Here is a 25,057-nt window from a genome sequence, read left to right on the forward strand (position 1 = left end):
TACATTCTCTCCCACCTGACTCCTGTCCTAAGCAACAGTATCTGGGCTTGGGTTGGGGGGGGGGGTTATATTTTTCTCTAGTACGATTAAAATAAATGCAGAGCTATCAAAAGAAAATATATTCGCCTCCAGACCCATAAAGCCCTTTTCCATGGCGGGCAATACAGATGCCGCAGCCCACAGTCTTGGCTTTATTTACTGGTGGCCTCTTCAATCCACAGATGAGATTGAGTCTCTGACCCTCCAAAACAGATGCCATGCATCTCACAAAAAGAAATCTTGTAAATACGATGTGCGGTATCTCTGGGCCCTGCAGAAGGCAGATGTGGGAGACTGCAACAGCAGCTGGAGGGAAGAGCAGGACCATGCTTCCCTAAATGCTATTTTTGTCTGACTCCAAACCCCACATTAAGGTGGGGAGGGCCAATAAAAACCCCTGAGACACTGCTGCGTTTCTGCCTCTGCTGAGCTCCTGACCAGGGGACCTTCTCACTCTTCCATTCCTCTAGGACTTCTGATGGGGCCTCCTCAGGCATTCCTCTGATCCATATTCAGCGCCTACTATGTGCCAGATCCTGTGCAGGGTATGTGTGTGCTGGGTCGGGGGACAGTTCTCAAGCCCTGGCTCACAGAGCCCCAACCCAGTGGTGGAGACAGGCGAGTGCACCAAACTCCAGGGAAGGCACTGCAGAGAGGCAGTGGGCCACGCAAGGACGGGGCTCACGAGGGAAGAATGGGCGTCAGAACTGCAGGCCCACACAGACATGAGGTGAGGGGAGGCAAAGGAAGGCTGTGAGCTGAGGAAAGAGAATCAGGCAGAGGCCACCTGTGCCGGCAACATGGGTTGGGAGCTCAGCTTGCCCTGTGGAAGCTGGGGCACCCAAGGCAGGGGTGACATGGGCCGAGTTGGGCTGCAGTCCCCATTACCCCGAGGAGCATCCTAAGCTCATCTGACTCCCTTGGCCACAGCCCCTGCTGCCCATCTGTGCCCAAAGCACCTCCACACATTCCTGGCACTGCTTCCCAGCCCCTATCGGCCTCAGGCTGGAACTGGGGCTTGACTATAGCACCCTGAACTTGGGCAGGACAAGTCACTTTTCTTCTCAGCCTCGGGCCTCATCAGTACCGGGGACAGCGCCACAGGAGCTCTAAGGACTGTAGACAGACTGAGTGCAAAAGCACTCACCTCAGGGCCCTACACGGAAGTCTCACTACCAAAGGGCATTAACCACTGCCTGTCACAGGAGCCTGCCCTCTCCTCTTCACCATTATGCCCAGCAATCCCCCTAATCCCAGGCCTCTCTAACTGCACATCTGCCAAGAACGCCAAAGGGGGCCTCACATCTGGGTGTCTAACCAAGAATCTCAGACACACACACACGCCATCGGACCCCAAAGGCCCCGTTAGAAACTCTGAGCCCTACTTTCTAAGCCCTTATCACCTCCCTAGGTTCTTTGCTTCCCAGGCTGCCTTGTCAGGGCCCCTCTCTCAGTGGGCCCTCATCTCAAGCATGAGAGGAGGTCTCTAGGGTCTCCCTCCCCAGTCTGTTACTCCCAAAGATAAACCTGCAGGCCTTGCTTATTACGCGAGCTTTGCTGGAAGATGCACAGGAAAAAGGAACTGAGTTCTTTACAGCCTCAGTGTGACCACTTAGGCACTACTTTACTTATTAAGAAAGTCTTACACGGAGCTCTACAAATTCTCTCTCTGACCTGTCATGCTCTATCAGTCCCTTTTTACAGGGATGAAGGTAAGGCACAGAAAGGGCACCTAATCTGCCTGAGGTGACGTGACACAGCTGGGTTTGAGGCCCAGGCGGCCTGGTTCTCAAGCACTGGCTCTTCCCACACACGCCACTGCTGCTCACAGAAATACAGATAAAGCACAGCCATGGCCTTGAAGGTGCTCCTGGCCGGGTTGGGCAGGCAGACGTGTGATTAGGGAACGTCAAACAGTGTGGACAGGCAGGGCCGTGGGATGGTCAGGGTGTTCTGGGTCCTCCAAGGAGGCCTGAAGAGTACACAGGAGTCTGCAGGCCAGACCAGGAAGGTGAGGACACACCTGGCTGGGTGCACACAGCAGCACAGCAAGTACAGAGAACACCAGATGAGAGTGAGCGGGGGCCACAGGCAGGTCACATAAGGGATCCCAGGCTGTGCTCAGAGCAGGGAGTGACATGGTCAGATTGCAGTTTTAAACAGCTAGCTCCAGCTGCCTGGTGGAGAATTCACAGCTGAGGCAGGGAGACAAATCTGCAGGTGCCAACCAACCCTGGGAAGCGGACGGGTGTGAGATGAATGGGGGACACCGAGGCAGGGAGGACCCAGAGGCTCTGGGCAGCAGGCAGTAGAGCCCACCGTAGGGTGCTGGTAGAAACAGAGGGCTGTATGCATGCAGAGGTACAGGGAACAGAAAGGCTATCGATGGGAGGGTGGGATGGTCAGTGAAGCCAAGGAGGGGCAAAGCCTGCCTGAGGACAGGGACAGGCTAGGGGGGAGGGCCTGCAATTGATGCCAGGGAGTGCAGTGGGGCTGTCCTCTTGACGTTTGCCCCTAGCTCACTCACTGTGCAAGGTTCTGAGCACAGACTGCCCGTAGATCACCAGGTTTCACCTACGCCATGATCAACCTATCATCGATGGGTTTCAGCCTATCATCGATCACTAAGACAGAGAAATGGTGCCAAGTAGGAGACACAGCCTGACCCCAGAGACACTGAAATGTGACTGAAAGAGACACCTCTCTCTTTCTCACAGCGACCCTGAGCACTCAAGAGGTGGGCAGAGGCCCACTCCACTGTCTCCCTCCCTCACACCCAGCACCCTGTCTGGAACCAGATGCTGTCCCCAACCCTCCCTTCCCCTCCCACCAGGGCGGGGGCAGCAGCTGCCACATCTGAATGTCACACCTCTCTGCCCAGCCCGCCCCCAGCTCCAACAGCAGCAACCTTTGTGGGGGTTGAAATACAGCCCAGGGGTGCTGCAGAAGACGACTCAGTATGCCTGAGCTCCTAGGCAGTCCTTCTGCCTGGACTGCCCTCCCTCGAGCGGCCCTCAAGGCCCCCCTCTTGCCTGCCCCATCCACCTCAACCAGCAGCACTCCTCTGCTCCTCTTCTGCAGAGAACCACTACACCCTGTCACCCTGTCACCATGCTCCTGCCCACACAGCACTGTGGCTGACAGGCACCACATGTGCAAACGAGTAGAGCAGACAAAGGAGCTAAGGACTGGGCTCAGAACCAGAACCTCCTGCTGTAAGGTCATGAGTAAGTCACCTCCCTGAGTCACTTCAATGTCTAAAATACGGATGGCAATCGCTCCCCAGTGGGATTGTGTGAGAATCTGCCTGGCACACGGGTCAAGTGCTCGTCAGCTGGGGGTCCCGATCTGTGCAATGGGCATCATCACAATCACCGCCTCTCAGGGTTACTGCTAAACCAGACGTGATCCTGAATGCTCCAGGGCTTTTCTGAACGCTAAAGTGTCATCTGGTGGGAGCTACAGAAGACCCAGGGCAAGAGACTTCAGCAGTCTGCCCACTGGTGAAGAGCAGGGCCCTACCACTGGCTGCAGGGACAGACACACTCTCCCGGTCCCTGAGGTTCTCTCTCCAGGCTCAGCCCAGCAGACCTCCTGGACCCACTGCCAGCTCCACCTGCAATTGCCCTCGCACACCTAACCTCAGCTCTCAAGAAAGCAGGGAGTGCTGTGGCTTCAAGGAACGTCTCGGGGCAAGTGAGGCTCCAGGTGGTGCTGAGAGGGGGCCAGGGTTAGAGCGTCGCGTTGCCTCTCCAGTTGCCCATCCTTCAAGCACCAGCTCTGAGCAGAACTCTGGAGGAGGCTGCCTGCCCTGCCCTCCTGCCTGCAGGGGGCGCCCACGCAAGTTGCTCCTCCATATCTGCCACTGTGAAAACCACCCCTCCACACTTTTACTGCCTGACACACCCAGTTGAGCAGACTCAGTGGAGACACGCACACAAATATTCAAAAAGCATCATTTTATCAGCAAAACTCTGGAAGCCAGCTCCCTGATAATGAAACGGCTCCTCTCATGGAATATTATATTGCAGTTAAAGGAATGAATGAGACTCGTAAGTAATGAGGACAGAGAGCCAGGACACGCTGAGGGAAATGAGCTGGCTGCAAAATGACAGACTTGTGTGCCAGAATTTATTTAAAAACTACACAGTGTTCTGGGATGTCTCTCTACACGCACAAAGAGACGTACTCCAGACTGAACTCATGACAGTGGTTCTCAGCAGAGGGACAGAAGAACCTGCAACGATAACAGAGGTCAACGGGGCCTTAGCTGTAACTGAAATATTTAAATTTTTAAAGGAGAAGGATGTATTTATTTCTTGTATACTGACAACTCAGTGAGAATAAAAGGAAAGAAAACGTAACATTTTAGGCACAGGACACAGTGAAGGCAGGCCCAGGAGTGCAGCCACACGTAGGTGAATAGACAGGGGCGGGCCCTGAGGCTCTGGGGAGACTGTAGGCCATGGGAGTCTGTTTTGCAGAGGGGACGCTCTGGATCTAAGGGGACTGCACCCAGGGACATCAGCTTTCAAGTAGAGACACTTGGTGTGGAAGGTGACCCTAGCCTGGTTCGCTGGACCAGATGTTTACACCTGGTGTCCAGGGTAACTTTTAACAGGGCCTCGTTCACTCTAAAAGTGGCCTGGTCTGCCTTATAAGACATACAATCGCCCTGGCTATGGGACAGGGATGGAATCACAGCTAGGCCTCCTGACACACCCCACACCACCATCCCACCATCTCCCACATGCTGTGGCCACATGCTGTGCCACTGTTCTAAGGACACTGTTCCACAGAGTCCTAGAGCTGCACTGGGGCGAGGTATTTTACAGATTTGGAAACTGAGGCTCAGAAATTAGATTCATGTTCAAGATGACACGGCCCACATAGGGTTTGAGACACCAGCATGGGCAGGACTTCGACAGGGCCCTAGGGTCCTCAGACTGAGATGTTGGTTGCAGGCCACGATGAGCAGGTGAATAAAAAGAAGAAATGGATGTAAAACAGACAGATCCAGGAGCCTGCCTCCACGGGGCGTCAGGGGGGGCACGACAGGGGGCGCGAGCACAAGAAACTCCACTGGCCTTTGCCAGCCCCTCTCTGCAGCCAAAGGGAGCTAAGCTCCTGCAGGGCAGGTTGGGCTGGCCAGGTTGGCCCTACACAGCGAGAGCAGCAGAAGGGGCTGGCACAAGGATACCCTGCCAGGAGAAAGCACCTCCAAACTGCCGAGGCCAAGAGTGGCATCTCCACGCTGGTGCCGGGTGGCACTAACGGAAAAGAGGTAAGAGACTCAGATGAATGGTGGGCAGGGAGATGCCACGTGATGAAAGCAGAGGGGAGGAAGGAAGGCAGGTGGGAGATGCCTAGGGAGAAGGGCACCGGTGCCAGATCTCACAATGCTGGGAAGGAAGGAGCTAAAGGGCTCTTCCTGCCAATGGAAGCCCCTGGAAAGGAAGAGGTGAAGGCATTCTTAGTAACAAAGAACCTTTGCACATTATCTTCTTATCCAACTCCCCACAAATCTGTCATTCAGCTGGGCCACTCTCCTCCTTCCTTCCTCACTTCCTTCAAACACACACTTCCTCACTTCTGCCTCCCTGCAAAAGGATGGGCATCAGATCACCAGCCTACCAGGAGCTCTGACATAGAGAACCTGCAGCTCCACCTCGCCCTTAGCGGATCCCTCAGACGCCACACACCTAGGCCTGCCTGGGTGCGGGTGTGTCAGGAGACTGCAATGGGTTGGCCTTTCAGGGCCTGCTATTTCCCTGCTCCCTACAAGATCAGCTATGGGACAGCTTTTGGTCTGGGTTCCCAAAAGTACAGACACCTTTGTCTAATTAGGAATGAAACAAGTCTGCACACTAGGCGAGTCGTCCCATCTCACTGATCTAGCAGTGCGACTCTCACTGAAGCAGCGATGCTGGGCCCCATGGCCAGCAGGGGAGAGAACACTGAGACTCCCGACTCCATGAAGACTGTCTGACTGGTACATGAGGCCACACCATCAGCGCAAAGCAGCCTCAAGATGCAATGGGTGTGGATTTCATTCTTTTCTTTCTGGAGGGAGTAGAAACAAATATGGTATTAGCCATGCTAAAACCCAGAGCAACTTTTATGGTCCCGTGGTGAAGTTAGCAATGGTGACTCTGTGATCTGGGAGAAGAAAGCAGAATGAAGATGGAGCTGTTCACTTCCAAAGGGGAGGACACCCTGCACACATTGAGAGGGAAGGCTTGTCTCCAACATTAGGAAAACCTTGGATATGGGAGCCCAAACCTATCCAGACTGCACACTCCAACTACTGCAGCCAGCAAAGAACAGACATGAGAGTTCATCTGGCAGCTGTTTACCAGGAAAATAAAAATGTGCACGTGCTGTGGTGGCAGTCAGGAAGCAGAGGGAGCTGGTGGGATTTACCATCATGTCAGGGAAAGTAGGCAACAGAGAAGCAAAAAGGACAAGGTAACTACACTGAAAGTTATGAGAAAAATAAACAGTGTGGCACATTAGAGGAAGCCTTCCTCCCAACCATGGGGCCAGGAGAGGTGGTTAGCCAGAGCCCCAGAGAGAATCGGGCAGTGAAGGATCTGGAACAGAGTGCTGCCCCCACTACCCACCGCCCCCAGGACTACTGGCTCAAGGTGAACCCTCAAGGGGATCCAAGCATGGCCTCCAAGACACTCGAACCAACAGAACTGTCCTACCAGCCAGGTGCAAAGGCACTGATGCCATCTTGGACAAGGAGACTGTGGCCCACAGCCCAGATCTCCATCTGCACACACACCAATACTTCTGCTCTTCTGAGACTGCTGTGCCCTGCAGCCAGGGTTCAAGCTGGCTAGGGGTGGGGACTCAACCCAGGAGTGTGCTGGAGCAAGCTCACACCAGCCCACGAGAGCCTGCGATGACACTTTCAGGAATCCTGTGTTAAAGACAGCCACTGTTAAAAATGCAATGATAGAAATGAAGTTACAGTGAAAAAAAAGGCGATGAACTAACTCAAAATTCTTCACTTCCTACTTATTTTTCCACATTTACTATTATCTCGGTTTGGGGGTTTATTCATGACTGTCGTGCCACATGGTAAAACTGGTGTGCTGCTGAGGCATCTCTTGTCAACTCCATCTTCAGTGATACCACACTAGGGGTTTGCAATCAGCCACAGTGAAAGTATACCATGTAAACTGACAAACACTACAGATCAGGGCTTTGATTTAGCATCAGGTTGGTGGCTCCTGACCAGGAGTCTGTAGACTCGTGAGCCATATCCAGCCCAATGCCTGTTTTTGTAAATAAACGGTTTATTTATTTCATTATATATATTTTTTGTTGAGGTGAAATTCACATAACATAAACTTAACCAAGTAAATAAAGTTTTATTGGAACACAGCCACAATCATTAGTTTAATCTTATCTATGGCTGCTTTTGTGCTACAAATAAAGGCAGAGTTGTGACAGATCATATGGTCCACAAAGCCAAAAATATTTACTATCTGGCCCTTTACAGAAATAGTGAGCCACCCCCTGGGTTTTAAGACTTAAGAAGTGACGGAGACAATGTTAATAACGCAGATTAAACTTAAGAGTGTGTCATGTCTGTAGCTGTTAAATTAGGAATAGCACAAACAATTGAGGAAATATTCTTCCAATATTTGAAAGCTATTTCTGATTCAGCAAAGACATCACTGGACTCATAAACAAAAGTATCAATCAATAGTCATGTCAAATCTACACTCATAAGTCAACTACAGGTACAAAAGTTCAGGAAAAATCAATAAAAGCAGTCTGTGAGATACAACTGGCTACATGGAACTGACAAAGAGGGCTGTGTATTTCACTATTATTTGTAAACTGTATACTACCCATTCTTCACATCAGTAAAATCTGTAGCCTTATGTATGTATGTATATGCACACTTTCTTTCCTGGAGAGCCAGTCGTCAAACATTTGCTGGCACACCACATAGAGTAAATTACAGTTCTTCATTATGTCAAAGTACTTGCGATAAGGTTTGAATGAAAGTAAAATTCATTTGCATTATTGTATTTCAACATTGCATACAAATGAGAAGAGGGAAGAACCTGAATTCCTTAAATGCCAACTCTTAACAATTATTATCGAATGTTTACTAAATAATGGTTCTAAATTTTAACATCTCCACATGCAAACAGAATTCCTCCACAGTGACTATCAAAGTCAAGCAAAAAATCCAACCTAACAAGTTATGTCCATGGACACAGTGCTCCCTTTTATAAAAATCAGTAACGTTATTTGGAAAGTCAATACAAGTGCAATATTTAATAAGTTCCCGAAAATTTTATACTTTGTTTTTCTCATAATACTCAAGAAATGTAACACTCGTGTTTTTCCCTCCAGTCCCACTTCCAGTTACCTAGGGTGCTGTCTGGATGCCATTATTTCCTAAGTGTGCCGAGACATCAAAGAGTCTGGAGGCAGTGTCACAGCAGGAGGGGATGGGGCTCTTCACAATGTGTGGCCAGGAGAGGCCTGAAGGAGTCTGTTGGTCACAGATCTCGGGAGGGGGCCTGGACAGTCATGAATGAGGGAGAGGGAAGCATAAGTTGATGTGAGAAAGGAAAGAAAGGTCCAAGGCATATAGCACCTGTGGATCATGAAAATAAGGACTGGGGACATCTATTCTAGAGTGGTGTGATGTGATACGGGTTTGGAAGGGTCAAGAGGGTAAGTGTTCCAAGAGGGAGACGGCCAGGCTTAGACTCAGAGCTGGAAGAAAGAGGATGAACGGAGAAGGTAGACTTTGGCCATAGAGCAGCTAGGTCTTAGAGATGGACTGGACATAGTAAGGTGGAAGGAAAGCAGGAGGCGCAGTGATTCTAGGAATTGAACACAGCCACAGGTACGGCTCCAGTGAGTCCACACACGGCCTCTCTGTCCAGGTGGCTGGACCCCAGTCCTTCGCGAACATGAAGCACAGGACTGGTGGACTTGACTGGAGCAAAGTGAGGCACACCCTGCTCTGAACCTTCCGAAGACACATGAGAGGAAAGCACCTCTCCTCTCCGCTGGGTGCAGTACATGGAGGCCCTGCCATCCACTCCACCTCTGAGTGCTCTCCACAGTTCCTGAGAGGCTCTTCAGGCTAACACGGCTTACTTTTATTTTCATCTTTTTATTGTTTAATTGAAAAGACAAAGGGGAATATGAAAAACAAAAACTGTTCCTACTGCCCCCAAACGAGTGCCTCCCATTTTACCCAAAGTTCTAGTTTTTGTGCCTTTCATGGTTGTGCTCGGTTGACAAAAATGCTCCCTTTCTTCATCATGGCAAGGCTCGTCCATTTTCCTACAGAGCCTTCAGGTTGGTTTTTCACGGCTCTATGCTACTCGACTCTATGGACACACGTGTTTCCTAAGCTTCTCCCATGTCACTTAATTAATGACATTAACGATGATTATTATGTGAATATTTCTATTAACACGGTTATTAAAAATCATCATACATCTGTAAATAAATTTCCAAGAGTAAAATGACTAGATCAAAGGACGTGAACATGGCTATGCCTCTTGTTACATAAGCACTTTCCAAAACAGTGTAGTATGAAGCAGCTCCTGAGTCTGCCAGCAGAGTGGTGTGGGAGATGGGCTAGGAGGCGTAAAATAGCAATCGGGCCGGCTTAATGCCCAGTCCTGACTACCTGCCAATGCTATTCTTCCCACGTTTCAGTACAAGGTGTATTTTCTGATCATTAATTACAGCAACCTTTCTCTGTCCAGCGATGTCTCTGAGATCTCGTCATTGTTAGTTCTGAGTCTGTTCTCTACTCGGAAAGGACACTGCTTCCTAAAGGCAGTAGCGCACAAATGGATTTTGACCACCTCCATCTGCCCACAGTGCAGAGGGGTCTGGAATGGTTCAGGCAGGTTTTAAGCCTGACTGGGAGTTCCCAGCCAGCACCTCTTCCAAAGCAGTGTGCCTTTCTCTCTACAAGGCTGAGATTTTGTTCTACAACCAATTCCTTCCTGCTTTCCCCCCAGGGAGCTTCTAGAAATGTGTAAAATTATGCAATGTTGTCTGGTAACTGCTCACTGCTCATACTTTAAGGGAAGACTATCTTTGAGAAAGAACAGCATCTGTGAAAACCAAAGTTAAATATCTACAAACTCATCCAGGGGGATAACTGCCCTGCCTTCAGCCTGGAAAAGTAGGGAGGGGGCCTATATGTATTCAGCAACTATCATGTACCCAGCAGCTTCCCTTCAGGCATTATCTACCCTTCAGTAGGGTAGGGCTTGTCCTCACTTTATAGACCACCGTAAATTTGACAGATTGACAGCAAACATTTGACGTGATTTGTCCAAGAATAAAGACCTCAGAGACAGAGCTGTAGAGATTTGAACCCAGGTCTAACTCCAAAATCCTTGCATATGAAAGACTTCTTTCTTTCCTTCTTTCTGTCTGTCCATCTGTCCATCTTTCTTTTTTATTTTGGAGGAGGGGGGCTCAGAGGATTTCTAGTTGGTTGGTAATCACGTTCATCAACCTACACTTCAGAAATGAGGCGGCTTTCTTCTCTACAAGACAAGACCTCATGAATGGAGCTGAGATGACTCAGAGGCTCCAGAGACATTGCAGAAACCAGCGCTGTCTGGCTGGGGAGGGATGGGAGCCCCATTCTGCATCCCCATGCCAGCCCAGGCACAAGCTCCTCCCTCACTTCCCCTGTGGAACAAGACACTATCGCCTGAGCTCTCCACTGAAGTACAACTAATCCCGGGCCCTAAATGTGCGTTGTCTGATTCACGTGGGCATTAAAACTGAATCGAAATTTGAAAGTCAGTTCCTTGGTCTTACCAGCCACGTTAGGTGCTGGTTATACACACGTGACTCATGGCCGCCATACTGACCAGCATGCGTAGAGCCCACCTCCACAGCATGCAGAACTCTGGAAGGAGGGGAAGAGCTCCACAGGGATTCTGGCACCCCTCTCCTCTCTGCAGCGGGCGCAATGCCGCCTCACAATGAAAGCAAAGGCCCTGAGGTCAGCTGTGCAGTGACCACGTGACGTGACTTACCCTTGCTAAGCCTCAGTCTCATCTATAAAATGAGACAATACCTGGCACAGAGTGAGCACACATTAGGAGCTGAGGCTGTGCTTCTGTTTCTGTCAGGCCCAAGGATAAAGGCCCTGTGGAGAGAAGACTCTTATGAAGATGATACCAAAAGACACTGAGCAGTTGATCTGTTAAGTAGGGTGATCACTAGATTGAATGAGATCCATCCCCCCCAGGGTGAACTCCACCTACAGATCTATCACCCACTGATAGGATTAAAAGCTCCTTTCTGCTCCTCCCAGCTGTATAGTCTCACTCTTCCTCACCTGTAAGAGATAGTACCAGCTCCCCCACGGTCATCTCAGGGACTAAACAGAAGCCACGCACTGTACCAGGCACCCAACATGCTCAGCTTCTCAGGACGACACCACCAAGTGATGGTATCAACAGCCCCATGTCACAGATAAAGAAACTGAGGCTCAGAGACATTTAGTGATTCGCCCCAAGGCCAGCCAAGTAGAAGTAACCAAATAGGACCTGAAGCTGCTGCTCTCAAAGCACAGCTGGGGTTCAGGGTTTAGAATCCCCTGCTGGGCCCAGGCCTGGCCCAAGGGAGGGAGGAGGCATGGGTTCGCCATGTCTCTGATGGGGGCTGAGCAAGTGCTGCAACACCTATAGCTGCCCACCCCGCCCCTTCCCTGTGTCCTGTCGCCAGCCTCTAGAATCCCTGGACTCCCGAGAACTGAGCGACATATATGGGACAGGCTCAGTGCCCCAGTGCTGACCACACTACAGTGGCTCCAAGAGAACCCAAGCACCGCAGGAAGACCCTGAAGGGCTGAGGTCCGGAAAGAGCCAAGCAGTCAGTGCAGGAGCAGGGATGTCCTCCAGGGAATCAGCCACCCAACCCTAATACTTGTGAGGGAGCAGCTGCCCCACCAAGCCCCCACCAAACTTGAATTCTTACCCCAAACCCAACTCAATCCTCCCATGTCAGGCACTACTGGTGCTCACCTGTAGCTTGATGGAGATGGACCCACATCCGTTCTTAAACTAGTTACTGGCCCTAACAGAATGAATGGGCTCACTATGCACAGGCAAGAAAAGAACCAAGGGTGGCAGGGGGACCACAGGCATGTCACATAGGTTAAAGGTGCTGTGGGAAAAATCAGACCAGGATATCAGGAACAGGCAGAAGACAGTGCTCCTGGGACAGGTGGCACTAGCCTTGCTGTGGGAGGGACCCTGGGCCTGGAGCCCAGAGAGACAGGTAGGAAGGAGGGAAGGAGGCCCACCTAGGGTGGGGTACACAAGCAGGTCAGGAGCTGACTGGAGAGCAGCTGAGCATGGCTGGAGCAGATGGGAGAGGACACCTGAGCCAGAGGCTGGGACACAATGTACTTGGCTGATTCAGTCTAGACTTTTGATTGCAAGAGACAGAAAAGCCATCTCAAACGGGCTTCATCAAGAAAAGAAGTCACTGGCTCACCAAGCTGAAAAGTTCAGGGCAGAGCTCACCTTGGGCCAGCCGGGCCATGGTAACTTAGTCCTCCCCACCCTTCTGGGCTGGTCTCACTTGTGGGCAGGCTGTCCTCAGGCAGCAGACCCCAGCAACAACGTGATCATACCCTCTCCCATGCAAGTCTCCCCCAACTACCCTAGCAAAGGGCTAAAACTGTCACAGGCTCTGATTGGGCCAGAGGTCCACCCTTGAACCAATCACTGGCCGGGAAGATGTAGTTCCATGATTGGCCAGTCCCCAGTCACTAACCATTGAATGGGAATGGACCAGAGACAGGGAGGGGCAGGAAGGGAGGGGCTGGATGCGCTGCCCACCACCAAGCCTGAGAACTGTTGGCTACAACCCACATCAGCACCCAGGACGCTTCAGGCCCAGGGCCACGTCCCATTCTCAACAGCCTTCCTAAGCAGCGTACGTACATCCTCCTGAGACAACTAAGGCTGCATCGTGAAGAGCAGAATCAACATTCCAGCTCAGTTGTACCCAACGACAAAGCCCATTCTCCACCCAGAGAAAGACTGTCTTCTCCACTATACACCACCTAAAGAATTCAGACTTTATCCAGTCAGCCACATGGCCCCAACAGAGGGGATGAAACTCCCCAGTTTGTGTTTCCGAGCACTCACTCTGCGGCCAGTATGGAGGAGAGAGCAGGAGGTAGGAGACTGGCTGGTAAGCAACTGTGCTAGTCCTCCCTGGAGATCATACTGGCAGGAAGGGGGCTGCCACGGGTGTGGGACCCCAGGGTGGCTCTGAGGTGGCCCACGGCATCACCAACTGATAGAGCATAGCATGCCGAGGGCAGGAGGGAAGAAGGTGCATCCGCTTTGGCTCAGGCTGCTCGCACATCTAGGACAGTAGTCAGCTGGAGAGCGAGGGTCCAGGCACTGCTGAAGCTGTGGCTGTGAAAGCCCCTGGGGAAAGCCTTGAAGGCAGATGGGATGAGTCAAAATGCTGGCGGGGGGGGGCACTCTGCAGAGGGGACCTGGAGAGAACAGACAGGCCAATGCAGCAAGGTGCGAGGACCCTGGGGGACTACGGGCACAGCTCAGTGTTGGGCCTCAGGCCTCATTCATTCCTGCAGGGTGCATTTCATTATCCACCCTGCGGCAGGCACCAAGGACAGCATGGTGACCCAGGAAGACAGCCTGGAGTGACCAACACAAGTGGATCCTTATGCTCAAGGTTGGCTCATCTTACAAAGTAGATGATGCCACTTCCTACTTCCCAATTTGGGGGAGCCCACCACCCGAGAGGATAGGAAACCATGTCCACTGTACTCTTAACACAGAAGCATCATCCCCAGGGTGAGGACGGTGCCCACTCCCCTAACTCCAAGTGGGGCTGACAAGCAAGTTCACCGGAAACCCTAAGACAGCCTCGATCCCCACCCCAGACAGGGTCCTCACCATTTTCATTCTGCCACACAGGAGGACTACAGCAGTCACACAGGAGGGCACCTGTTGCTTGCGTCTGCACAGCAGACTCTGCTTCTGCAAGCTCCTCCCCAACTTCCTGTGAGCACTGCCGTTTTCTTACCAGCCTCTTCACCCCACCCCCAGGCCAAGCAGAGTGCTTCTCCAGGAACTCCCGCACTGGCAGCAAGTGAGGGAATCCCTTGTCTTCAATGGCCTAGCCTTCAAGAGGTCACACCCCAGAGCTGTTGTGTTTTCCACCACGTGCAAGAAGTCTGTCCACAAGACAGGCAGACACACACACATACACAGTGCTGAAGATAAAAAACAGAACATACAGTTTCCCTCTCAGTTCTCCCATCCCAATTAGCACTCTGACTCAGGGGACAGGAGGAGGGGGAAAGGGTACACGCAAAGGCAGGAGAGCTCACAGAACACCTGGAGGGTACAGCTTCTGCCCTTTGGTGAGAGCGGGGCTCCTGCACTCAGGAGCAGCATCGGCTTGTCAAAGTGAGAACTTTAAATGCTTGCGAAACTTCTTTAAAATAGAAGTGAAAGTGAAATATCCATTCACAAACACTTTCTGCCCTGATCGCACCTAAAATTTAACATGTGGCCCATTTCTGTCACTGCCAGGCTGCCAGCATCCAGCAAAGGGGGAAGAGACATCACCAACTTCAGGTCTTGCTGAGAGCCACCCAGAAACACAGGAAGGGAAAAATGGAGAAGAGCACAAAGATCATCTGACCCTACCCCTCTCAGTTAACCTTAAGGGGAAGGAGCCAGGCCCGGAAACGCAGGTCCCAGTTTCCGGTTACCCAGGTTAACCAGAGGGAGGGGACAGACAAGAGGAAATGGGCAGGACAATCAGATCCAACCAGACTGCCCAGTCCCCTTACAGGGCCTGTGTGTCAAGAGGACAGACATCCGGAGAACTCTGCTCTTGCCTGGGTCATGGGCGCTGCCTCCTCAATGACTACAGGAGGCCTGGGTGGGTCTGGGCCTCCTGGACCATGCAACTTCCTCCTCCCTGGGCCTGGTCAAGGAGTTACTGCAGCACAGGAGAGATGATGGGGATAGGAGAAGCTGCAGTGCTGTTACAGGCTCTCCTGGACTCCTGAAGTGCTCCTCAGCCCAGGATGGGCTCAGAAGCTGCAACCCAGCACCTGCGCCAAGGCAAGGTAACAGCAAGGTACCCAAGTGTGACTACAGGCAAATCAGTCTATGGGGTCAACCAGGAGGAGTGGGTACTCGGAACCCTGTCCTGCGACCTCACACCATCCAAACCACCGCATCGCTTACTCTGGACCTTACATTTCAGTGACGCCCATTCTGTCATCTGGACCCAAGTCTCCCAGGCCCAGCACTAAAGCCAACTACAGGATGGTACTTTCACATCAAAGAGGTGATTAAACCAGCACGCACCCAGGGAATACCGCCAGCTGGCTCCCTGCCCCAATACCCCCTTCTCCCATGAACAGGGGGCAACAGGCCTTTATTCTGGGCCTGTCTGGGTGGAACTAACACCACGCCCAGATTCAGGGAGGAACCAAAAAACATAGCCTGCTAATTCCATCAAAGAGAAGGCAAAGGAAGTGTCTGCTGGGGCCTCTGGGAAACAGTCGCCCTCTCTTTCTTCCCCTGGATGATGGTCAGTGAGGGTGAATCCTGAAGCTCCAGGGGCTGGGAGGAAGACATCCCACTGTGTGAAGGTAACAGCACAAAAGGCAGAACAGAGAGAAGGAGCAAAGCCAGGTCCTCACCTGAGAACAGAACCACCTCTGCGTCTTTAAGCGACACGAGCCAATCAGCCCCTTTGTGTCTAAGTTCCTGTCAGAAGCACAGAGCTCCCTACCCTCTGGAGGAGATCCGCCAACAGAATTAGCAAAGGAAGGAGAAGACAGGCGCTCTGCTGGCAACTACCTAACCAAACACTCGAAGGAAACAAAGTGACACAATCAGCAGAAAGGGTAAACGGCTCCTATTTTAGACACCTACACATCAGTGTCACTCAACCCTCCCCCAGGTGGCAGTGAAAAGCCAGCCTGCCAACTGCTTGCCCAGCACAGATGCAAGATGCACCAAGAGAGTAAATAAGTTGGGAAGTGTCTACTGGAAGTGACTTCTAGGAGGGCTGGCCTTAAGAAGCTACCATAAGTGAGCTACCTTAGGGATCACTAAAGGGAAAGAGGATGTGGCCACCACCCCACACTCCAACCAGGGCTGGGCCAGCAACCTGATAGCAAGAGGGGTCAAGAGAGCTAAGGTGGAATGGGGAGGGAGAGGATATCAAAATAAGCCATCTTCAGGACAAGAAGAATCCAGCCTCCAGTGTGTGCAGACTCACCAGCTTGGTGGGTCAGACAGCTGCCCAGAGCGAGTGTGACCACTCGGGGTGTGGGTGGAGGATGGAGCTGAAGGTAGGAGCAGGGCAGCTGGGCCACCTACTGGGCTCTTGATGTGAGCCATGGTCATGCGTACCTAGTCCTCCAACAGTAGCTCACCTGAATGCTGACGCCTGCACCACAAAACCTCCCACCACAGAGTCAAGGCCAGCCACTTACAAAATTACTCTGCACACGGCAGTTGAGTGACTGGGATCTCCACAGCAGCCACAAGGCTGAGGCACCACAGGATGTGGCCTGGAGAAAGCATCACCCACTTTCTGGCCCTGACAAATGAAACCCAGAAGAGAGGGGTGTCCAGGAAGGGTCTAGTTTGTCACACGACCAAAAGAGGCCAAAGGGTCCCAACGTGGCATTTGAACAGTGTCTCCAGGGACCAAGGACAGGCAGGGATCTAAGACAAGAGCCATCCTTTCTCTGTCAGGGGTGAAAAATGCCAGCCAAGAAACAAAAAGGAACAAACACCTCATGCCTTCTCCTCAGCCAGTTCAAGAGAAAGCACACAGCATTTCAGGTACAACTTTCCTCCTGGTCCTGCATAAAAACAGCCCACAGACGAATCCAGTGGAAGGATCTGGACCCGGGCAGGAGAGTGAAGTGCCTGCCTGGTACCCACGTCACTCTCTCGGGTGACATGGAAATCAGCAGCAGGTGGGTAAGGACTGGGGGTGGGTTCCAATCCCAGCACGATCCCTAGCAGCTATGTGTCCGCTGAGCCTCAGTTTCCGCACGAGTGCCTGCCTCCCTGGGGTGCTGTAGAGATTAAGTGAGTTTTGAATGCACGAGAAGTACTGAAGAGAGTTAGCATCTAGTACCTGCTCAGTAAGCGCTGACAGCCAGTTCCTAAGATCAGCCCTTCTCACAGGAAGATCAACAATCATCTGTGCAGCCACCTGCTGTGGAAGTTCTAGATACATGGGGAGCAACTCATGCTCTGCTACCAAGGAGCTTACAATCCCAGGGAAAACTCGGTCAACAAGACCTGTTATCAGCAGGAATGTAGGGTTTTTAGGTTATGCACGGTGCCTGAGGGAGACTGTGTCTTAGATTAAAAAAGGAAAGCTTTCTGAAAAAGCGAGAGCAGTAGGGCCAACAGGAGGCCCCAAACAGTGGTGATCAGAGGGTTGGATCCTAGGTGTCACACACATACAAGTACGGTCAGTTGGGTGATTTCAGTAGACGCTGTTTTGATGACAAGATACAGCTTCATTCCAAAGCATGACTAGATTCAGAGTAGCTTTAATCCTCCAATTTTCTCAAAAGTACATTTGTCACGTGGAAGTTCCTGAATGTTTCTGATCATAAAAATGGATCCTGACATGCAAAAAGGTTATGAACCACTAGGCTAGAAGATTTTAAGGAGGGAAAGGTTGTAGGAACTGGAAGGAAATAGAAATTAAAAAGACTTCGTGTTTGGGAGGTTAAATCTCAGGTGTACTGGAGCCCAGCTTTCATGCTGGGCTCTGCTTATGTGAGAGGCAGGAGACTGCTGTCGTTAGGCCCACTGGCTTCTGGGCCAGCCAGCACTGAGTTTGGGCCCAGAGCTTCCGACAGACCCCTTTGCGAGACTGGACAGATCACTTAATCTCTGCTCTCCTCTGAAATGAAGATGGAACATCTACCCCAGGAAGAGTTCGGGGAACCAACGAGGATGCAAAGTGCACCACACCATATCTGGCGCCCAGTAAGTGCTCAGGAAACAGCAGCTGTCTGTTTCCACCTCCAATGGATGAATACAGGAAACTTCGTTCTGGTCATAGGAGCCTTTGAAGGCTTTAACCACGACCTGACGTGACCCTTCTCCTTTTTAATGGGCTCCACACACAATCACAGAACCTCCAGGAACTCATAGGTCAGGAGTCTAGGGGTCCAGAAGGAGGGCCCGGGCATGTCTGAACACCTGCCTGGCTTGGGGGCCTTGGACTGTCTCGAGCCAGCTCTGCCAATAACCAAGAGCTCCCCCACGCACAGCAGGGCCCACCTCCCAGGAACGCCTGCCTTCCCCTTCCTAAGTTTGCCTCCAAAAGCCACACGGAGCACACCAAACCCCGGGGAGATGACAGCACTTCAAATACTTAAAACTAGCCCCCAGGCCCTTCACAGAGCCTGACACCTGCCCCCTTCCCAACCCACTGCTGAGAGGACAAACTGTCCAAGGATTTGCCAGCTATTCCTCCAAACTCTCCCTCCCTTAGGTCAGAGACAACAAGAACTGACTTCCTGGACCTGACTGTAAAACTTTTTGTTCTGAAAACTCAAATGATGAAGTATTCTGGAAAGCCAGCTCACGTTCTTAAGAATTCTGAACTGTCTCTGAATAACACATGAAGAACTATTCCGTCTGGCCCTAAAAGCTGTCACCCTGACCCCTGTTCCCCCACCCCACCCCAGATCACCCACGTGCACACTCCACACCTGCCTGAGGCCCCTCGAGGCAGGGGCTGGGCAACTCCAGGTCTGCACCGGCCGCACCCAGCACCATAAGCACTTGCTAGAAACAGTCAACTGCTGAGCCACCTTTTTTCACTCTCACCATATTTCTCCATAAACAGCGAGTATCAGCTGGTGATTGAGACGTAAGTGCACCACCTCCCCAAGACCTGGAATTCCCTCAGAAAGGACTTTTAAACCCAGCATGCGGAATGTTAGTAGGTCTTCCTTATGCAGGAAATGTTCCCCAGTTCACGGAATCCCTGTGTCAGTACTCACTCAGCTGTACAGGTGTGCTCTGAGAGTGCAAAGCAACAGTTTCAGAAGGGGGCTCTGAGCGTGGGCAATCACAAGGCCCGACTGAAAAGGCACTGCCTCTGCGGCCACCTGCTCAGCCCCAAACTCCGTCACGCATTCTGACACCCAGCTAGGGGGCCACAAAGGGACCATGTGGACTCAGGACAGCTTACCACCAGGAGTAAAAAAAGCACAACTTCTACCGACAAAGGCCCCAGCTTCCAGAAGGTAATTTACAGCGAGGGAGTTGGGTGGGAGACCCATCCACTGGACTGTAGTAACGCAGAGATCAGGCTAGGGCCTTGGTGCTGCTTAAAGTGGAGCCCTGTCTGAGAAGACGCTCACATGGATACCAAAACTGCGGCACGGTGAGCAGTGCTCCCTTCCTTCACCTAATCTGAGCTTGGCACCCTTAAGGTGCATGTCTTGCCGCACACAGCTGCATCTCGGGTCCAAGAGCCCAGGTGTCCACGGCCTCTGTGACCTCCAGCCAGAACAATATACTCTGATTAAAGCCACCTGAGGACTACCCAGAGACCTCTGTGAAGACAGAATGTAAAGTCCACCTTCTTCTGAGGAAGACAGTGAGTCACAACAAGGACTTACACCTGCTTCACACCCGACACCTGTTACCTGCCTGTTTCCCAAAGTCCCTAAGCACCACACTGCTCTCCTCACTCATCCTGGCCACACAGAAGGGACTGTCAGGGAATTTCAGAAACCAGCATGATCAGGCAGAGTCCATGCGTTCAGATTTCGTATCCTCTAACATGCTGCAGAGAATCAGAACCAACACTCTTCCATTTTACCATTTATAAGACTCCTCTTTTCTGCAGGATCAATGGTGTTTTAAGTTAACATAGAAAGTGCTGGAATCTTGAAGCAGAAACGAAGCTGGAACACAAGACTCATGAAAAGTTCTATGTCAGTCAGCAGGTACCACACCTCAGTGCAGTCTGGCCCAGGATTCTGTCCCCGAGATAGGCTAATACTGTTAGCCTGTTAGATCTGTCACAGGTAAATCGATCCTGAGGTGTCATCACATACAAACCTGTGTGGGAGAAAGGCGGATCCCCACATCTTCTCTTACCAGCTCAAGGACGCAGCACTCTCGGGCCTCTTCTGAAGCTGTCTCCCCCCTTTGAGAGCAGTGTGGTGGCATTTAGAGTTGGAAGCACTGTCACTTAATAACTTCGAGTAAGTCCCTAACTTTGGGGCAGTCACCTCACATTGAGTCAGTAAGAAACAAAAGCATCTTGTCCTCTCTTGGCCACAGGAAACATTCACTAAACAGCACCCACTGTCAGGCCATCAGCTTCTGCAACTGCAGAAGGGGGAGACCGGCTGCTCCCGCCAGCTCCCTCATGGTGCTGTTGGAGAGAAGCAGGAGACACTGCTAAAGTGCTGCACAAAGTCATGTAAAGTGTGTATCTCTGTGTGGAATTTAGTCAGAATTGTGTTACTCTAGAAAGTTCACGCAATGCTTCTTGCATTAAGAGAAAACTTCTAGAACAATTCACGTTAGCCTCATGCTGTCTGTTTCAGAATCTGAACCCTGTATCTAGAAGGAGCTTTATGGGGCGCACACACCAGTCCCCAATTCCACTTTGCAGATGAGGAACCTGCAGCCCAGCGAAGCTAAGCACTGTCTTAACCTTCAAATTCCTAGAAGTAAGATTACTCTTGTAGTGTGTCTCCCAGCAGAGGCCCCGTGGTCACCTCCCCTTGGCACCTGATGTCTCCAGAACTGTGAGGAAGGAAGTAGCTCCTGAGGTTTCCTACTGGACAGCCTGACTGCTGGCAGGCATTGACACAGACGTCCAGGGCAAATTCAGGTCCCTCTTTGCCACAGTGCCTTCTCTGGCCTCTCCTTGCTCTGAAAACAGGGACCCTCACCTGCCTTGAGCAGGGCCTGCCTTGTGCCGTTACTCAACTCGTCATGGGGATGCAACAGCTGCTCCACTGTCTCAATCAGACCTTTTCTCAGATGCCAGACGAACATCCATGTCCCTCACGGTTCTCCAGAGTTCTGCACTAGACTACTCCATGACTGAACCTCAGGGCACAGAGCCGTCACAAGGGCATTTTGGTAAAAAGGGGCTCAAATGTAGATCCTCAGTCCTAGGTAAAAGCAGGATTCCAGGGCTCAGTCAGACGAACCAGCACAGAGAAGACAAGAAGCAAACAGTGCTCACGAAGCCTGTGTTCCACTCAGGAAGACAATGGCCAAACTTGGAGAAACAATGAGCGTCGATACAAACGGGAACCTGATCACTTGCTAAGGAAACTGGGCTTGGGTGGACTGAGTGATTTCTGGGCAGGAGAAGACACAGCCCTCATCTCCCTCCATAATGAAGCAGGATTAAGCGGTAACAAATGCGCACACTGCTCTTCAGAGACTTTCAACACCCTGGGCTGACATACAGGGTGCTGGGAAGAGTAAGGCTTAGAATCTTCTGAAAATCTGCTAGTCACTTTTCGAAAAGGAGTGCAGAGGATTTACTTCATTACTGAGTTGGCTATAACTCAGATCCCGCTGCTGTAGAAATTCAAATACTCCATAGGCTAGAATTTAGAGCAGAGAAACAACTTTCCTCTTAACAACTCCTTTGTCAAGGAGATGTCAGTAAACGTTACTTTGTTACCTCCCAACTTTCCAGATACTCATGGATATTAGGTCAGCTGCCTGACAGTAATTTTTCAAGCAAAAGCGAAGTTTGTTAACCATAATTGCATGCCAATAAAGGTAAGCATTACACGACACAATTCTCTGTTGCTTCTCTCAGAAGAGGTTTAATTTTAGTGTTGGCTCTTCAACACTGTCCCCATTTTTTTTTCCATGAGCATCTTAAATATGTGTCAACTAACTATCCAGAAGTAGAGTTCATAACTGGGCAAAGCAGAGAACAGCAGCTGCGTGGCAGCAATGCCTTCTTGGAGCCACCTCACTCTCACCTGAGCCCAGGTCATTCGTGAGAAACTGCAGACATACGGTCGCACAATCTCCACCGGCAACTTATTCTGCCCCGGCTGCGTTTCTGTACTGGGGTGTGCTCCAAGCCCGACTCTGTAACAATGCTCATGTTGGTTGCTGACAATGGCAGCGTTTAAAAGAGGCACTTTCCTCACCACACATATGCAAAGAGACAGTTTCCCCATTCCATCCACTACACTTACTTCAGTAGGACTCCATGCACACCTGTCAGTGGAGTTCGCAAGAGAAGCCAAATGAAATGTGAATTCTATCCCAGGTAACACAACCATGGGCTTACGTGAATGTAAGGTTTCTGCACGACCACGTGCCAAAATACATGAAACAGATTTGTTCCCTCCCCCTGCTTCTGGCTAGCCCCTCTTCCTCCTCTCCTCATAGGAAGCCTTTAGATTAGAGCCTTATACAACACCGGAACCTCTGAGGTCACTGCCCCACCTAATCTACAACATCGTGACCGCCTGTCAAAGCGTCTCCTGATCCCAAAGCTCTCCTACCTAGGTGGCATTAAGGATCAGTGCTAATATCTCAGCCACCTCTCAGATTCTCTGAAAGGCAAGCAAGCACAGGGAATTCAAGAAATTATACTCTGACTTGACAAAGATCCAAAAGTCACCAAGGCCACATTTTTCATGTCACTTGTTTTACCCTCTAATATTTGAGTCTTGGGAATTGCAGCAGCACCAGTTACTGCAAAAATTCTGGAAGGTTTTATATAGTTTGCGCCTACTCCACCCCCAAAGTCCTAAGAAAAATGTATACAACATTTGTTAAAGACGATTACCACCAAGTCAATCTTAATGGGGCCTAAAGACCAGGGATAAGAGAATTACTTATGATACAGAAATCAGAGCCTTATGAAGGTCATAACTCCTCAGTTTCTACCAAAATTGTACAATCTAACATGAATTATTCCAAAAATACCAAGCTAAAGCATACTGCTAAGAGGAATTCGCAAAGTTCACATAAAAGAAAAGGAAAAGCCCCCACAGTGAGAGCAACCTCGGTTACCTGGCCAAGCCCAAGATGATTTTTCTTTCCAGCCCCAGCCTATTAAAAAGTGATTCCAACAGCCAGGTCTCCCAGCAAATCAGGGGCTCACTTCATATCTGGATGCCACTGCATCTTCCTACTGCTCAACCTGCTCCTGCCACAGGGGAAAATGATCCCTAATGCCAACAACCCCTTGGAGAAAATATGAGAACACGATGAGTCTTCTTCCCCTACACACACAGAGGGGACAAGAGAGATTCCTCTGCAAACAGGAGCCTCGGTGGAGGGCCGTCTGAGAAAGTGACACCCTTGGGTTAATTCTGACCATCTAGGTCACAAACCACCAGCTTGGGAACCCCAGGTTGGGGGGAGGGACAGCCAAAGGAGGGCTCACGGGAGAACAGAAGAGAAAATAATCACCCCTAATTCACTACTAAAAAGGAGGGCTCTGGCTTGGTCAGAGGCGCAATGAACACTTGGGCCCAGAAAGGCAACAAGAAGGATCCCACCCTCCCCAAGATTATCTGCTGTCGGCAGCGACCCCAAGAGGGATCCGGCAAAGGCATGCCCACTCGCAGAACCGAGGGGGACTCTCCACGCGCCCAGGGCACTCGGCTAGGGGCAAAGCATGCCGGGGGGTTTCCCTCCGAAGCGAAGAAGGTGCTTCCAGAAGAGTGGAGAGAGTAGGAGGGCTTCCCTGATCACTCAGAAGGCCGAGATACGGGAGGCACGGGCTCCCCGAATCATACCCCGGACACCAGTTGCTCCACAGCCTTTCTCCCACCCCTCCCCCCCGCCAGGAGGGGCTTCCCGGGGGTCGCGGGTCCTCGGGGAATGGCGAGGCGGGGGAGCAGCGTCAGGGGCAGCGAGGGTCGTACAACTGGAGCGGGAGAGGAGGAAAAGCTCCGACCTCAACTCCCGTCTGCTCCCTCCACCCAGGCCGCACGGAAGCCTCGGCCTCACGTACCGAGCGCCGCCGGGCAACCCGACCTTCCCCCGGCACGGGCCCAGGGGGCGAGCGGCCGGGATGGCAGCGGCCCTCGAGGGGAGGTGGGTGTCGGGCGGGTCCCTCGGAGCCCGGAGAACGAGGGGCACTGGGGAGGGGGAGGGTCCCGGGCCCACGCGGCCTCCGTCCCGGCCCGCGCGGCGGGTACTTACGTTGCTCTGGGGGTCGATGGCCTGCAGCAGCCGGTCCCTGATCTGCTGCGGAGACGCCGGAGCCGCTGTCATTGCCTGGGCGAGGCGGGGGGGAGCGGCCGGGCCAGCGGGCGGGCGGGCTGAGGCGGGGGACGGGGGTCACTCACTCGCCGGCCTCCGGGAGCGGAGCCTCATGTTCCCCGCGGCGCCGGGGGGGAAGGGGGCGCGCGGGGTGGCGGAAAGGGGAGCCGGAGCCGGGGCTCGGGCCCGGGGCGCCGCCGCCACCGGAGGAGGAGGAGGAGCCGCCTGAGCCGCCGCCGCTGCTGCCGCCGCCTCGAGAACCAAACTCCAGTGAGCTGCCCCCGCGCGGAGCACTCTGGGTAACCCGCGCCGCACGCAGCGTCGGCGCCACGCTGAGGAGGTTGGGAGATGGGGCGGGCAGAGACGCCGGGCCTGGGCGGGGCCCCGAGCGGGCCCACCCCTCCCCTCCACGCATGCGCGCGCAGGCGCACTCGCCCGCCGCGCCGCCCCACCCCGCGGCCCTGCCGAGGGAGCCGTTGGGAGGCGGTTGGGCGGAGCAACGGCCGCCGCCTGGAGGCCACGCCCCCGCCAGGGCCGCGGGGCGGAGGTTTCCGATGGAAACGTGCGGTGCGCGCCGAGTCCTTGAACCCGGGCGCTACGGGAGGCCGCTTTTGGGCTGCGGGGTGGGGAGGGCGACGGCAGGACTCGTCCTCGAGCAGAAAAGCCTTCCCCGCACTGATGGGGATGACAGGAGACGCGGGCGGGAG

General features: G+C 52.3%; 1 protein-coding gene across 1 annotated transcript in view; it reads right to left on the reverse strand.

Annotated features, from left to right (window-relative positions):
- The window catches only part of MED26 (mediator complex subunit 26), a 49,796-nt gene extending 25,135 nt beyond the window's left edge, over positions 1–24,661 (reverse strand). The window contains exon 1 of the mRNA XM_046671993.1: positions 24,291–24,661. Coding sequence (XP_046527949.1) covers positions 24,291–24,362 — 72 coding nt within the window. The 5' untranslated portion in view covers positions 24,363–24,661. The remainder of the gene's footprint in view (positions 1–24,290) is intronic.
- Positions 24,662–25,057: the final 396 nt, after the last annotated feature.

The sequence above is a fragment of the Equus quagga genome, chromosome 9 (genome assembly GCF_021613505.1).
Source record: "Equus quagga isolate Etosha38 chromosome 9, UCLA_HA_Equagga_1.0, whole genome shotgun sequence".
Lineage (NCBI taxonomy): Eukaryota > Metazoa > Chordata > Mammalia > Perissodactyla > Equidae > Equus > Equus quagga.